This window comes from Diceros bicornis, chromosome 12 (genome assembly GCF_020826845.1).
Source record: "Diceros bicornis minor isolate mBicDic1 chromosome 12, mDicBic1.mat.cur, whole genome shotgun sequence".
In the NCBI taxonomy this organism is placed as follows: Eukaryota; Metazoa; Chordata; class Mammalia; order Perissodactyla; family Rhinocerotidae; genus Diceros; species Diceros bicornis.
Window position 1 is genome coordinate 77010768 of NC_080751.1, and position 17397 is coordinate 77028164.

A 17397-nucleotide genomic window follows, 5' to 3' on the forward strand; every position below is an offset into this window, starting at 1 on the left:
GCACCACACAGTCATCACTGTTTTGTTTGTTTCATTTCGATATTTGTTCTGAGTTTTTTGTTAGTCCATGAGTAGAGTCATCACGTAATCTACTCTTTGAATCAGGAAATTTTTTGTAATAAAAAAGAGGCAACTATTAATATTTATGTGGGACCCACAGGTGTGAACCTGCACTCTCTCAGGTGAACTGGGGCCCACAGTCCCCCAATATCAGCTCCTTGACGACAGAGACCGTCGTATCTCCAGCACGTATGACCATGCTGGCACCTAATGGTGCTCAAAACGTTTTGAATAAATACATAAATGAATAAATGAATGAATGGATGGCTGCCATTTTTTCCGGAGCCTCCCTCCCCCCACCCCAGCCAGAGCACTGACTCAACTTCCCCTGGACGTCTTCTCTGTGCCTCCACTATGTCTGTCCCTTTCAGCACCTGGTTTGGTCGTCATTCAAATTTGAGTCACGGCCTCTCCCACTGGGCCTGTCCTTACTCTATGAAACCCAGTCATGCCATCTTTGGCCTGAAAGAGCTCCCTCTCCTAGACTGTCATCCTTATAATGCTGGTCTCAGTTCCAACCCACAGCTCGGGAGACCTTCCCAGAACACTGAATCTCCGAGGTCCAGCCCAATCCCTTTCTATCACATTACTCTGCTACATTTTCTTCACATTACTTGTCATCCTCTTAAATGTCTTATTTTTTGACTATCTCCATCCCACCCCATGGAACGGGCTGTCCCTGGGGCCATGTCATTTCCTCACACTGCGTGACGGGCTGGGCGGTGCCAGACCAGGACAGTGTCCAGCGGACACTTGCAGATTGAGTGAGGTAATCCGAGGATGGAGGACTTGGGAGCTCAGAGGTGGGAAGAGATTCACAAATGGTCTGCGGAGTCCCCTCCAATCATGTTCAAATCCAGCTTACACAGGACGATTAAGACAATCTGAGGAGAGTACCTGTTGTTGCAGGCTCCTGTGATGAGCCTGTATTTGTTTGCCAGGCAAGTGTGTGGACATTTGGGGGGCAGCATGTAAGGCAGGCATCCGGACATATTCGCAATTGTGTTCAGGAGATCTTCTGATAAAATATCTGAGGAAAAAGTATCAAAGAATAAACTCTATTTGCAGTAACAAATCTAGCTACTGAGTTACACTTCCTATTGTGGTCTCAGAAGTGCTCCAGTGTCTGACTCTGGGATTCCTACATAACCGTCATTCTTTGCAGGAAGCTCTTCCTTCTCCTTTAAATCCATTGCACTCTCATTTAATCCCCTTGAGTCCCCTTATTGCAAGAATGTGAGTTTTTTAAATTTATTTTTGCTCTGTGATCTTTCAGAAAAGCAATTCTAAGAGCTCTGAGCCCCTAGAGATGAGCCATTTCTCCGAGTCACCAGCAGTCCCACTTGGCACATCTCCAAGTGTCAGTCTGTCACAACTGCACAGCTGAGGCAGTGTGTCCAGCCACGGGCCCAGTGCTTCAGAAGACAGTGAATATTGTAGTATTTAATTCTCCCCCCAAAACCAAACCTCGGTCAAGTTTGCTAACAGTATTCACATGTCCCTCTACAAAACCCTTCTTTTTCCCTTCATATTGAATTTTGGTTCTCTTGTAAATCTTTCTAGATCAGAGCCCCAGAAAACAGTCTTTTGTGTGTGTGAGCCAATTTTGTTGCTATTTACTCAAGAAATCAAAGCAAGTTCTGCTTTCTTGTCTGTTAGTAGAAGGAATCATTGGTCCTTTCTCCGGGATGGCTTGTATGAATCTTCAAAGATAATGCCATAAAACTGATTAACCAGATACTAATGAAATTGAGATATTCACTTGAAAAACACTGGAAGGAATGCATTCCATTTTCAAATTGGAGAGAAACAAAACTAGCCCCTTAATAATTCCTGTTCACTGAACGATCTCGATGGGATGACTCTATGCGAAAAGGTAAATAAACCTTAGACTACAATTTGCATTCAGTTAAAGGAGACCTGTGCATTCCTTAAACAGATGAGTACAGATACTTCATATCAGGAAATGCTCAAGCAGACTATAAAGTATAACAAAGTCCATTAAAAAGAACCACGCAGTCCTGGCTACATCAATAAACAAAACCAGTGTTGGGAAACAGCCTGGAAGGAAAGACACCGACATTTAACTGTAGATATTGCTTGATGATGAGGTGATTGGGCATCCTTTCACTTTTCTCACATTCTGAATTTTCTGGATTGGCTATGTTGGTAAAGGAAATAATAGAAAACATCCTAAATTACGGGGTTCTTCAATTCTACATCATGGTCTGGACCAAACCCATCAGCCTAATCTCCCTAAATACCCATACCCACAGGCCTGAGCAGAGGCTGCTGTGACTCTACAGCATGAACCAGATGGCCTGCAACACCTCCTAACAGCAGAGCTCATCTCTACTGGAGCGCTAGCTTGTACCAAGACAGGACAGTGGGACAGCAGTCCTTAGAAACTTTTTCAACTGTATGATTTGGAACAAAAACCATGTCAAATGAATCTTTGGTTTTTATAAAAATCAATTCAACTTAACTGTTAAGTATCAGAGAATTCTAGTTAATTCTGGTTAAGCTGAGTGTCTTATTCTAAAAGCTTAGTAAATCAGCATTAAGTTAATCTATAGCTGGTTAGGAGGAAGGACTCAGAGACCAAGTAGCTCATGGCACCACACTGAGAAAGTCTGAGTAAGTTCATTAAAAAAGAAATCCTGTTTCTAGTCCCCATCATAGGACTTACAAATATACCTTTTAATTGCAATTGTTATCATCTCAATATCTTATATCTATAGAGTGCTTTAGATCTAATGCAACTTGATCCTAGATTTTATTTTTGCCTGTCGATGGCCATCTGAGTGAGTGGCCAGTGTTATCATCCCCATTTTAGAGATGAGCAAACTGGTTCTCAAAGGCCTTGAATAAGTCCACTAACACAATGGCCACTCAGTGAGAAGCTGGGATTGCCGTCCTTCACTTGCTGTAACATGCCGCCTTCCACATGAATGTATTTCCTCAAAGGACCTCTATGAATGAGCCCCTCAAGTTTTAACTTGGTCGGCAGGGAGCCCATGGAAAAACTCCTAGCTTATTTCAAACCACAGAACAAGATGCTTAGATGATAGAGCTGATTCTCCATGTTTGATTTGAATACCAGAGAAACAGCTGTTTCCCAGACTAAGAAAAACAAAATATTGTGACTGTTTGATCCGCATTTTAAAGAACTGTGCATTTGTCCTATGATGAGCAGGGAATCCCACCATGTGTGGTGACAAGAAAGAAACACCCCTGCCCAACGCCCGCCGGCCCTGAACAGTCAACTGGTCTACCCAGTGGGGCTGTGGCTCCCAGGTGGAGAGGGACACCACGTGAGCTGACCTGTTGGAGGTTTAAGTTTCAGGTAACCTCTCCTTTTCATCGCCTGCACTGAGGCTTCCATTATCTCCGCCGCTCGGGAAACAGCTTGGCTTGTTGGCTCAGGGAGCTTGGAAAAAGACAGAAGTTGCGATGGAGAAACGATCTCCCTTTTGTTGAGGTTTCTGCGGCACAAAGAGGAGATATATAATAAATTATTCTTTTATGGTTATTTTGCAATTAATTGCTAATCAATTAAGCAGGCATCTATTGAGTACCTACCAGATCCCAGGCACTGTGGGGAGTTCAAGGCTGGAGCTTACACAGATCCTGTCCACAGGATGGCAGGATTCAGTAAAGGGACAGGGTATGAATATAGATAATCTATTAGTGTTCAATCATGAGGAGAATAAAGTGCCAATATTGGCACTTTAGAAACTTCTATATCTGAACTCATTTGATTCTCATAACAACTGGATAACATAAACCTTTTCATCAAAATCCAGTGGGACATAATTTGTTTGGGTTCCAGACGATGAGAAGGGGGCTCTGAAAGCATGCAGCCCTGTTGAGGTCTCAGAGCTAATACATGCAGAGGCTGTGACACAGCTCAAAACCCTGCTCTTTCTCCTCCAATCAGAGAATCAACTTACCTCACAACAGAACGCAGCAACAAAGCTGTCTGTAGTAGGAACTGAAAACACCCCGATAGAAAGTGCAATCTGGGAAGGCTGCCACTCGGGTCACCCTCACCGGCTGGCATCCCCTGTCCTCTTGTGTGGGTACCCGGGCCTTTCAGATTCCAGCAGCTCCAACCACAGGAGACCAATCAGGGGTTTTAAAGGCCCACCTGCCCACTGGCATTTCAGGTCCCAGGGGCCCCTGGAGGAGCAGGACTGAGGTGGCCTCTGCAACAAAGCTGGCATCACCTGGGTGGCACCTGCAGAGTGGCGTCACTGAGGCTCCAGGAGCCCCGTCTGAGAACTCAACCCTAATGCGAACCTGAGAACGGTCAGGGGCCAGGTAGAACCCAGGCGCTGGCAGGAAACCCCCTCCTGTTGACGGTTAGATTTGTGGTTCACAACGCTGGGACCGGGGGGGAAAACAACCTCATTGTGCTCTCAGCTGTTCTGCTGGCTGTGATTGAATGGATTATTTATATTTTTCATTTGTTAATAATAACCAAGGATATACAGTGCTTACTGAGGGGCAGTAATGTGCCAGGCGCTGAGCTGAGCGCTTGCCTGTATTACTTCATATCTTAGGTGATTACTTAGAAAAACCTTAAGAGATAGATGCTATAATTTTGCCCATTTTACAGTTGAGGAAATTAATTCATTGAAAATTAAGGAGCTTGCATCAGGTTGACAGCCAGTGAGTGATGGAGACAATATTAAGATATAAAAACTACACACGCTCACAACATGTACATTAGAAATACGCTAATGTTCACATAAATGCATATGGCATACAACTTAACATATAAAATAGTTGTATTTGAGACCACCAACTATTTTTTTAAATTGTATTGAGGTCATATTGGTTTATAACACTGTGTAAATTTCAGGTGTACATTATTATATTTCAGCTTCTGTATAGACTGCATCATGTTCGCCACCAATAGTCTAGTTTCTATCTGTCACCATACATATGTGCCAACACATTTTTAAGGATACTGTGAAGTCATGAACTTTGAGGGGACTGACACTTTACACAACTGACAAGCTAACACGTGAGCCTGCCACAGGTTCATGGATGTGGGCCAAAGACATGAGACTCTTGGCTCAGAGACAAATGAAGTGATCACTCACACAGCAGTGCCAGTGTCAGCATTTGTGTGGTTCCGAGACTCTGTGGTAGACAGAATAATGGCCCCCAAAGATGTCCACATCCTAACTCCCAGAGCCTGTGAATATGTTTGGCTACATAGCAAAGGGAATTAAGGTTGCTAATTGGTTGATTGTCAGATGGGGATATTATCCCAGATTGTCCAAAAGGGCCCAATGCAACCAAAGATGTCTTTAAAAGTGGAAGAGGGGGGCCAGCCTGGTGGCACATTGGTTAAGTGTACGCTCTGCTGCGATGGCCCGGGATTTGCAGGTTCGGATCCCAGGTGTGCACCAACGCACCGCTTGTCAAGCCATGCTATGGTGGCGTCCCATATAAAGTGGAGGAAGATGGGCATGGATTTTGGCCCAGGGCCAGTCTTCCTCAGCAAAAAGAGGAGGAGTGGCATCAGATGTTAGCTCAGGGCTGATCTTCCTCACACGCACACACAAAAAAAGTGGAAGAGGGAGACAGAAGAGGGAGATGTGACTGTGGAAGAAGGGTCAGAGAGATGCAAAGTTATGGCTTGAAGATGGAGGAAAGGGCCATGGGCCAAGGAACCCAGGTGGGCCCTGGAACCTGGAAAAGGCAAGGAAACAAATTTTTTCCTAAAACTTCAGAAGGAACGTAGTCCTGCCAACTGCACTGGACTGTCAGACTTCTCCACTTGGAACTGGATAGGGGATAATAATAAGATTTAAACCCTTACCTGTCTGATTCCATAGCCCACTCTGCTAGTCACTGCATTACCCTGACCTCCAGTGAGATGATAGATAGATGATAGATAGATAGATAGATGATAGATAGATAGATAGATACATAGATAGATAGACAGACAGACAGATAGATATTCTTCAAGACTGTTCTCCAGGTTTTCTTCAAACAAAATGTGACTTGGAAGACAATATATGAATGTGGCTCAGCTCTGACTGAGGCAGGCATGAGAAGCCCAGAGAACACACACACACACATCTGTCTGGCACTGGGCTAAAGGTGGCTGCATCTCAAAACGCCCTTCTCCCTGCCCCTCCACCTGGTTTCTAGGTGGAGGGCCCCTTGTCCTGGGGCCCCACATGCCAGGCTGGCTGTTCTTGTCTCAGGACAGGCTGATGACAACTGAGGGTTTGTGCCTCGGGTACGTGTCCTTCTCTGCACCGGGGCGTCTCTGGCAGCCCCATGGAGCCCCCACAGAGAGACGCCCTCGCTGGTGGTCCCCTTCCCTCCGTAGCCACCTTGTGAGGACTCCAGCTCTCGCAGGTCGTGTGAGTTTGGCCAGGTGTTTTCTGTGACTGCTCAGTGGGCTGGAGTGTGCTCTGTTCTGCTGCTTCCCAGGGAGGGTCAGCAGTGGGTCATTCCACATGCACGTCAGCAACACGATCACCATCTACACCCCAGGCCACAGCTGCAGGTGTTTTAAGGCCTCAGCTTTAGAACGTGAGTAAGACATTAAGAAACGACAGATGCACATTCTTATTTTCGGCAAAAATATCTGATTTCGAACTCAAATTTGGAGAACTTCGGCTCCAGCTGTCCCAGCATTCCTACTGTGAAGAGCCAGGAGAAGAGCCATGCGTCAAATTTATGTTCCCGTTCATCCTTTGGATCTCTCGGAAACGGAGGACGCAGTCCAATGGTGTCGTCTTCATTAAATAGAAATGCTCCCTTAGCTTTCCAATTGGCCACCCGGGCACCGCCAGGAATGTTCTAACGCCAAGAGTAAACGGACTCAAATGATGTCACCAACCTGAGTGCTGGTGCTCCGGGTGGGACACATTCTGGGACCGCCAGCAAGTTGTGGATATCGGAACTGCCGCTGAATGCTAAAGGAACAGGTTTATGGCTGGAGGGATGTGAGTCCCGGCAGATGGGAACACGGCTCCAGCACTGCGCTACCGAGCCTAATAAGGACATTTGGTTCCTTGTTCTCTGATTTCCGCAGACCCAGAGCCTGCTTGATGCAAGCGCTTCCATTTCCTGCAGAAATGAGGAGAGGAAGGAAGGAAGGGAATTGCTCCAGGTACTCGGGGCCGGATCTGGATATACAAACTGTGTGCACCTTTATCCTGGGAGAGTCAAAGAGTCATTAAGAGATTAGATTTTGCTTTAAAGGCAAGTCGGTGAACGTTTGCGGCATTTAGGATGCTTCCCTCATTAAGAGTGGCCTTGGCAGAAACCCCTCTGGGAGGTGCTTGTTTCTCACAGGGGTTCTGGGGGGTGAGCCTGGCTCCTGTCTGCCTTGGTTGGGGTGGTTCACACCCCCCTGACACAGGGGCCCAGACTCCTGCCCACACCCGACACCCTAGACAAAGGCTGAGTCTGCTGTCACAGCTGAGCCCTCCCTTGCTCGCCTTGTCTTAGAGGCGGTCGTCATGCAGCAATCCGCCTGCTGGCGCTTTCTGTCCTGCCCCACATCCTGAGGTTGGCTCTTGTCTGAGTCCAGAGAGACTCTTGTCCACACGCCCTCCCTGACCTGGCTGAGTCCTTCCTCGATGCAGGCCTCCAGGCGCCTCCCTGACGCTCCTTTGATTCTCCTTCTTTTCTTCCCTCTAATCTTCCTCCTCCTCCTTCTTCCTCTTCTTCCTCTCTGACTCTCTCTGTCTGTGTGTGTGCCTCCTCTCTCTCTCCCTCTCATCTCTGTCCCTATCTCTCTGTCTCTCTTTATGTCTCTGTCTCTCTTTCTGTGTGTCTCTCTCTCTATTCATCTCTCTCTCTGTCTCCGTCTCCTTCTCTGTCTCCGCTTCTCTCTGTCTCTGCCTCTGCCTCTCTCTCTCTGTGTCTGTGTCTGTCTCTGTCTCTGCTTCTCTCTGTCTCTGTCTCTGCCTCTCTTTCTCTGTCTCCCTCTCTGTGTCTCTCCACTTCATGACAAACAAGATCAAGACCACTGTCTTGTCCACCAGACTCTGGCTCCTCCATGGCCAGGACTTTATCTTTTCATGCCCAGTATCAGGCTCATACACATGTCTGCAAAATGGAGTAATTTTGGAGAAAATGGAGAAAGGCCATTTGATATTCCTAATGATCACTGCGGATGCTACAGGTTGGATTTTTTTTCCTTGTTTCAGAATTTATGAAGGAAGCAGAAATCACATGATGTGTGAACCATAGTTTTTAGGATACAAAGTTACTTTAGAATTTTTTTAAGGATAAAATATACTGAGTAATTATCTTATTTAAATAACTCAGGTTTCATGTTTTATTATTTCACAAATAATAAATAAATGAGCATGAAATTATTTGGATATTTTTGTCAATACTAATTCTTCATTAAAATTTAATGATTCATTCTATGATTAGTAAGCAAATAGCAAATTAAGGGCTTGTTTTAACCCTAAATGAGGAATAGTTACATGTAAGGAAAAAAACTTAGCATTTCTAGTCTAAAACATACCTCCTAATATTAAACAAATGAGTTTTTAAAGAAACTTCTAAAAACAACCTCAGAAGACCTTGTTGATTACACACCTAGAGAAATTTTCCCCCATCTTTACGTTTCCATTTAATTATCAACACAAAAAGATAAAACACACTTGGGGCCACATTTCGGTGTTGGGGGAGACTTTGTGAAATGGGATTTCTGTGCTCTGGGCCTGATAAGGAGTGAGATGTGAGCCTTCCTTCACCTGCCTTTGCTCCCTGCTCCTGGCCTATGGCTGAGTGACACTGAAAAAGTCACTGAAGCCTCATGCGCCTCCGTTTCCTTCCTCAGGATGGATAATAAAACCTACCTTGGAGACTTGGATCAGCCTCAATTCACTAGTAGACTTGTCCTGGGTGAGAAATTGCCCAAGACACCCTCCCAAGGCCAGGGAGCAGTCTGAGAAATGGCGAACACTGTCTGGTCGTCCCAGAAGAATGCCTTGGCCAGGGTGAAGGGCATTCAGAGACCTGAGGAGAGGGTCCCTTGGCCTTCTAAGGTGGACCCTGCTGGGTTTGAGGCTCCTTCAGCTGGTGGAATCCAGGAGTCAACAGGGTGAGAAGGTCTGGATAAATACAGCATGTTTGCCTCGTGCCGCAGCCTGGAGTCATGGAGACGGTGGCACCGACTGAATGCTTTGTGGGATAAAGAGATGTGGTCCCAGCGCCTGCCCGTCAGGTGCACCAGAGTGGTCACCGGAGGTACATAGAGGCGAAGATGGTGTACACACGAGGGGTGGAATTATCGGGGACAATTCTCCATGGGTCTTGGTTGTTTCTCCTCGTCTTGTGAAAAAACAGAGACTCACCACCTTTGCTCCAGTCTACCTTTACAGGGCTGTTTAGATAAGGAACAGCTTTGGAAGACAGAGGTAGTGTCCTCCTCCACAAAACACTGTTATTCTATCCAGTGTAACAAAGATGCATCCTCTCCAGGGCGAGAGCCAGGCACGCTTCCTCTCCGTTACAGAAGGTGTGGGCTCCTGAGCTCAGGGCTCCACCGTGTGGGCACTGCTCCAGGGGACCGGTCCTGGGGACCGCACACGCTAAAGCTCTGCTGCTGTTCTGCTGCCAGCGAACTCCCCTGTCTCTGAGCCGGGAGCCTCGCATCCTCTGTGGGCACCGTGCAGCCGTGCTGGGCTAGTCGTCAGCTGTGAGAAGGGTGAGATTCCAGACACTTCACTGTTCTGGGTGCCTTTAGGGGCCTTGCTCTGCATCCATATTGCTTTCCAAAAATGTGGCGCCAGGCCACCACCAATGAGTGAGTGAAAGAACTGACCACAGTTTTAACTTTGGATATTATTAATTAGAAAAGTTTTTTTTTTCTTTTTCGTCTACAAAATAACTAGATTTGTTTTAAACTGTACAAACATTTTATTATTAAAATTTTTACTCACAGCTAATTCTTTACCAGCTAATCAACCAAATATTTTTTGATAATTTGTTACGTATCTATCCCTAAATTAAGTGCACTATGTGTTTGTCTTTACAGCGGAATGTGAACTTCTTGAGAAAGGAGGATATTTTAAATTTATCTTTGTATCCCCAGCATCCAGCACAGAGCCTGCTATATAATAGAAACAATATTTATTGAAGAAATAAATATATTTTGAGTAGGTAGATAGAGTATTATTTGAAAGCTATCAAACAGCAAACCTTTCCAATAAAATATCCCCAACCAGCTTACACAAGCTCCTACCAGCAGGAGCCACCTTTAGGATCAAGGCGCTGACTTCAAAGGATTCTATTAACATAAAGCTCTTGCCAAGAGAGGAACATAAGTTATGACTGCACCAGACGCCCCCTCCCATTTCTTCATGGATAGGTGATGTCATAGTTTCAGACATGCTGAAACACGTATGAGGTCGTGAGAAATAGTTTTTCACTTTCTTTCCCCCTTTGATGCAGGTTTTTAGAAAATAGGTAAAAATTAGTTTGCAGCCAATATGGACAATGGGGTATTTTCTAGCTGGAATGATAGAAATTTGGAATAAATCAACCACTGCCTTATGAGAGTTTGTATTTTGAGAGCTTATATAATTATTAGTCAACTTCTGACAAAATAATATGCTTGTGAGGAGAAAACCTGCTTCTTAGTTTCTTGTTTGTTTGTTTTACAAACATTTGATGTGAAAACATAATATCTTTAAGATTGGAATCAGTTATATATTTAAAATTCAGGTGTTTCTTAATTATTTAAAAGAGATGAAGGGCAAATTTAATCCCTCATCACATGTTCTAGGTAACGCTGCAGCCACATGATGATGACCTAACACCGAGGACATGGCATCTGGGTCACTCCCATCATCCCTCATCTTTGCCTAATTCTTGAGGACAGAGGCCCCCTTATCTGTCAGGACTTCAGTCTCTACTGTCTTTTAAACCGGGATATAGTGAATCCTGTCTGGCCCACTGTGCTTTGCTCTGTGTTTTGCTAGAGAAAGAATTTGAGACTGAATACTGGTTCTTTCAGTTGCTTGCACGTGATCCTGGAAAAGTGAATTAACCCATGGGAGCTCCAGCGCCTAATTTGTAAAATGAAGACACTGGGACCAATTATGGAGGTAATCATGAAAATTAAAACAGGCAAATACGTGAAGACTCTCACACAGGATTTGGCACAATCTGGACAACGTGTGCTGTTTCCCTCCCTCCTCTCCTGGACCCTTTGGAATGTCATACCTTTTCATTGTATTGTAGATGGCATTGTCCACCATGAGCTTGCTCTCCTCCAAAATGCTGATAACATGAGATTCTTCAGTCTTCCCTATGGAGTAAGATACCACACAATCCAAATACGATTAAATCCAGCAATTCTCCATCGTTTCTAGCTCTCTCCACCCAGTCTAGCTTGATGTACTGATAACCACATGGCTTCTGGTGCCCTTAGCTCTGTGGGATCCTGGGTAGGTTTACCCTGAGCCTCAGTTCCCCACCTTAAATGGGTATTAGCTCCTCCCTCCCAGAGCGGCCTGTGGGATGGGAGGAGGAAAGGACCCAGCCCTTTCCCGACCTCACACAAGTTTAGTTTGGTGGCACTTATTTCCCACTTGTCCCAACCACCTCTCATGATTCTGAATAGCTTTTTTAATGAATATTTTTGTTACCTAAACCAGTAATATAGAAAGTTCGTAATAATATTTGCCCGTTTTAATTTGTGCATTTACAAAAAATAAATTACTCAAATGTACCAGCACTTTCCAATGAAAAGACTCCCTTTTTATTTTATTTTTTTATTTTTTAGTGGTTGGAATGTTTAGTAAGTGCTGTAGTCTGAATGGCTGTGTCTCTCAAAGTTCACGTGTTGAAATCTAATGCCCTACGTGATGGTGTTAGGAGGGGAGGCCTTTGGGAGGCGATTAGGTCATGAGCGTGGGCCCCCCGTGAAGGATGTGTACCCTACAATAGAGGTCCCAGACAAGGCCCTCACCCCCTCCACCGTCTATGAACCAGGAAGGGGCCCTCATCAGACACCTAATCTGTCAGTGCCTTGATCTTGGGCTTCCAGTCTCCAGAACCATGAGAAATAAATGTCTGTTGCTTGTAATTCTGCCAGTCTATGATATTCTGTTACAGCAGCCCAAACAGACTAAGACAGTAGGTTAAGATTGCATTTCTGGGTTAAAATGTGAGGTTCCAAATGAATGACATGAAGTAGTCAAGTTCTTTCGGTAATGCACCCAAAAAAGTCTGTTACTAAATTATCTTTTGCATAAGCAATATTTTATCAAAGGAAATACATTTATTTCTAAAAATAAATAGACTATCAGAATGTTTTTGAACATTATACATCTATACAGAAGTAAAACTATTTTTCAAAAGGTAAATTTCAATATCTTTAGAATTAAGTAGGCATAGCATATTCCAGAAAATATATTAAATTCATGAGTAAGCTTAGCAGTATTAAGTTACCTGATAGCCTCTGTCCTAAAATTTAAGTAATTTTGTTGCACGAAGAAATAAAGCGACTGGAAACTGTTAGAAATGTTTGAGGGACTTTAGACTGCAGGTTCCTGGAAGGCAGAGATCGTACGGGATTCCCATCATCCGCCCTGGCGCCCAGCGTGGGGCCCCGCACATGGTGGGCCCCATCAAACACGTTGAGGGACTGTCAGGGCTCTAGCCTTGAGTGCCTTCAACATCTTCCCCAACTGAACAACCAACATGCCACACCATCACTTCTTCTGCTCCTGCTTCTTTCTGCCCGACCCAGCCTGTCCTTCTGACCATCAAATTTCTTAGTGTGGTGTAACCAAGTGAAGAAATATTCCACTGTGGATCATCCCCTGGGGCTCTGGGAGAAGCGCTCAGTCACCCAGGGCTGGACGGAGGGTGGCCCTCCCTGCACGGGGTCCCGTGAGAGCCCTGCGAGGCAGACGTGGTGAGCAGCGGGAGGCACCTGAGAGGAAGCGGAGGCAGGGACCTCCAGGGACCAAGGCCCCTGAGGGGATTTCACTCAGGTCTCAGGGGGCAGGGATCCCACAGAAGCTTGGGGTAAAGACACTTCTGCTTCTCATCCTTTTTCCTCTCATTCCTCCTAAAGCGACTGCAGCCCTCACACCCTCACATTTTCCCCTCTGAAGTCAGCCACGGCCCCTCATTGGCCAAATGCAATAATCACCCACTCACTTGACTCTGGTGCCAGATTTTCTCCAATAAGATCAATGACTGGTTCTTCACAGGCACTTGGCAATTATTTAAAAATGAACTGATTAAGTATAAAGAAAAATGTTTATTTGTTTCCACTATCCTTGGAATTAGCAGCTGCTAGAGAGGCCATTTCTTATTATCGAGTGATATTAATAAAATTTAAGCTTAATTAATCACATGTGGCTTACTCTCTAGTCTCTTTTCTTATTACAAAATAGTTTACTGAATTTCTAAAAATAGTCTTAGAGTCTTTCGGATTATTATTCTCTTCAAATTTTTTTAAGAAACGTATTTTTGTGTTGAAAATTTTCCCCCGTAAAAATGTAATTCTCATCTATGATAATCTCTGCTGGAACTGGATAGATGTGACTTGCTTAGTTTCTTCTTCGCTGCATGGGAGTGATGTGCTTATTCTTCATGGCTCCTTCATCACTGTCTTCACTCAGCGGTTCCGTCTGGTCCAGAGCCGGAGGCAGGGTAAGGCATGGTGTCCGGAGCAGTGGCGTCCAACCACAGGATCGCAGACTCAGAGACTGAACCCAACCTCCTCTTCTCAGATCTGAAAACTAAATTCTAGAGAGTTGCATGACTTGTCTGATCTGGAGACATCAGCCTTCTAAAGACGGTTACCACCCCGAGAGGGCGTGCTGCTCCCCAAAAGTTCCCCTCCGTGCGTATTCATCTCATATGTAGAAGAGTTGGAGTTCAGGAGGCCTTTGTGCAAGAAAATACTTTCTTTCAGAAAGAAGAGGGAAGTTACCTATTTCCAAAGGGTATTTACCTTTTAAAGACAGGAGAAGAAAGCTGAAATCGTCCTTCTCTGCAGCCATAAACTGAGCGGGGCTCCTGAGTGTACCCTTGACTGGCTCTGAGGACTTGATTTTGCTCAGAGTTGTGTTTTGATTCTACGTTAATAATCCTTGCTTGCTGAAATCCAATGAACTGGAACAAAGTTTGCCAACTTTCCTTTTTAAACAAATTCACTCATTAGGCTGGCTTCCCAAATTTCCCAATCTGCTTTCTCTTATTCATTTGCATCTTATTTTCTTTTAGCTTTAACTTGTTGGAACATTTGCCGTAAAGATAATTGCACATAAATCTTGGCTTTGCACAAACACTAGAAACTCGTCCTGATCTGTGTGGTGATGAATACACACGGTTTCCACGATAACTCTAGTCAGGGTTTTTGAGAAGGGACTCATAGAGAACTTTTTCTCACAATGGTTATGTACGTATTTTCTAGCAAAAATGAAATCTTTTCCTCTGTTGAATTATTTTTATTACAGAATTTTCAGGTGCTGAAGTTTATTTCTCTCTGATCTGACGGTCCTGGGATCCTACTCCAGAACGTTCACTGAGCCAGAATCTCTCTTGTGCTGCTCAGAAGTAGGAGGGCGTACGAGGCCTCACTTTTGGTATTCAAACATTCTTACAATTCACAAACTAACTAAAATGTATGCCCAGGACTGATATTTGTTCTTGGGTGTTTATAAGCCAGATTCGGATACGTGGGTGTGTTGTTTCTATGTAAAGATCTGGAAAGTGAGAGTGAGTTTGACCACAGCTCTCCCACCTCCCGGGCCTCTGTTCTCTGATCTGTGAAATGGGTGACTGGACCACACTGGGATGAGCAACCCATACAGCAGAGAGCCCCGAGGAGCATCTCCACCTACAGACCACCATCTGTGGTCCAGCAAACACCCTGGTCCTCGTGCCCAGTGCCCTTGGCTGGTTCTCGACAATGGAAAGGGAGCAATCCATCTGTTTGCATCACCAAGCCTGTAAGCACAAGTGATATCAGCCCAACTCACACGAAAAATCAAGTGGTACTGTCATTTAAATCTTGGCTATGGTGAAATGTGACTGATGAAATTATGTTTCAAAGGGAGTTTACCAGTGAGTAATTATTTTGTTTCAAAGCTACTGTTGTCTTGTTATCAATTGGGGAAAAAAGATCTCATATTAAAGAATGTAAAATTGAAACACTGTGACATAAATAATATTTTCTGAATAAGTAATTTACAAAGTAAACAAGTAATATGCCAGCTTCAAAAAATCCTGATGAACAATAAAATAGGCTGTGTTATCTGATGCTGCATTGCACATTATTTATATATTTACTGAAAGTTTAAGCCAAAAAAAAAAAATCAAACCTCTCAGAGATGGAGAAGTAATAAAAAATTGCTCTAGCGAAGTTATAGATACCACATTTCCCAATTTTTTAAAAACCTCATTTCTAAAACTAAAAACTGTGGTGCAGATATTTTTATATTCTGTTGACTAGCTCTCATACATCACAATTTTATCATAACTAGCCACACAACTACTAACTTTCGTTACTATGGTTTTATAGAATTAGGACTTTAATAAATATGAAATAAAATGATGAATTAATCAATTCACAAAACATTTGCTGAACACCTATCATACTAGGATGATTGAACCATAGTGGTGGCGGTGAAAACACTTTTTCCTCTAATGTGTGAATTGGGTTTTATTTTTTCTACTATTGGCCTGGCCCACTGCCCTCAATAGTTTAAATGGAGCGTCTCATTGATACCCACAAGTAGTAACTAGGATGGGTAATTTTCCAGGTTCCTCCACTTTACAGAGGAGAAAGGGAAGTAACACACCAGAGGGCCCCAGTTAGCAACCAGCAGGAAGGGGGGTAGACCTGCTTTCTCTGACCTCAGAGCTTGCCTCTGCCTTACTGACGGCTTTGGATGGCCTGGGTGCTTTCGTAAAAAGCATATGAGTTGGTGAAGGACTTTGGTGCAACTTTCAATAAGATCACGTAGCTCCAATATTTAGTAACATTGGAAAAACTGTGGCTCCCAGCAGGAAGCACAGCATGGCGTGGACCTGGGCTGCAAGGCCCCAGCGTGCCCGCCCGTCCTGGAGACATCAGAGAGGCCCGTGATTCCCAGGGAGAGGCCGGTGAGAGCAGAGCGACCAGTGGGGCTTCGGGGACGGCCTGATGACTTCCAAAGAGCCACGAGCCTGCCCAGTGAGGGGGAGACGTTCCAGCGGCTGGCAGCTGGAGAGCATCCAAAAAATACCTTCCCACGTTCTGATGGAGTACAATCCCTTCCGCATGCTTGGGAAGTTTTCTTTCTTTTTTTTTTAGCAAAACAAAAGCAGAGTTTGAGCTGTGATTATTTTAGCCACTGTGTATCCGTAGCTTTCTTAACTGAATTTGACAATGCAAGCACTCAGATTCCAGAGAATACGTCACACAAGTTATTTAATGAAAAATGATTTTGTGGCAAAGGGACTAACAACTACTCCTAAAGAATTTTTTTTTTTTTTCCAAATACATGCGCAGGTAAAAATGGAAAACTTCTATTGTGTAATCATAGGCAAACCAGTTACTTTTCAGAAAGAATTGTATTTTAATTCTTCTAAACTCAAGAATTATTATTCTTTTCTTGGAAAAGCTTAACAAAACTCCAAAGGGGTCCTAGCTGACTAGAAATATCACGATGCTTTCTGCTTTGTGAGCAATAACTTTGTAAGGTCAGAAGACCATATCTGAGTTGTTACTTACCCCAAAGGAGGTCCTTTCCTCTCAAGACGGAAGGGAAGAAAACCGCAGTGCAGACCACAGCCAGGGTGGCCCCCAGGACCACGAGTGCTCTCATCTTGGGGTGGGAAGGACACGTAGCATGCAGACACTGAAGGGCAAGGGCGAGGAGAACCACTGTTAGGGGTTTGTTAGTCAGAATCTCTGCCAACTGACCCTTTACTTACCAGTCTCTACACAGTGATGTATTCCCATGAGCCTGGGCCTTGAGCTCTAGAAGGTTCCGAATTGCTTCCCAAACCAGGAAGATTGTTCACTCAGGCTGTGCTGTTGAGCAGGCCATACCTGCCCCAATTATTTGAAAACGGATCCTGCCTATTTGGCAGAGCCATAGTCACCAAAATAGCTCGGCAACACAGTGATGTCAAATAGCATAACATTTCTAGGAAAAAATAAATCTATTTCACAGAATACAACTGTGTAGAGGAACTGAGTAATACTAGAAATTTAGCCTTTATAAAAGTGGTAAATAAAATTCCTAAGTGCTTATGGAATTTCTTACAGCATTCTCTGCCTTGCTCATAAAGTGATTTCAGATTACAGAGTTGTTAGGACAAAGCAGA

General features: G+C 44.3%; 1 protein-coding gene across 1 annotated transcript in view; it reads right to left on the reverse strand.

Moving 5' to 3' along the window:
- The window catches only part of TPO (thyroid peroxidase), a 52398-nt gene extending 35506 nt beyond the window's left edge, over positions 1-16892 (reverse strand). The window contains exons 1-4 of the mRNA XM_058550697.1: positions 16799-16892; positions 11284-11368; positions 3385-3545; positions 958-1090 (exon numbers count right to left, since the gene is read on the reverse strand). Coding sequence (XP_058406680.1) covers positions 958-1090; positions 3385-3545; positions 11284-11368; positions 16799-16892 — 473 coding nt within the window. The remainder of the gene's footprint in view (positions 1-957; positions 1091-3384; positions 3546-11283; positions 11369-16798) is intronic.
- Between the last annotated feature and the right edge of the window lie 505 nt (positions 16893-17397).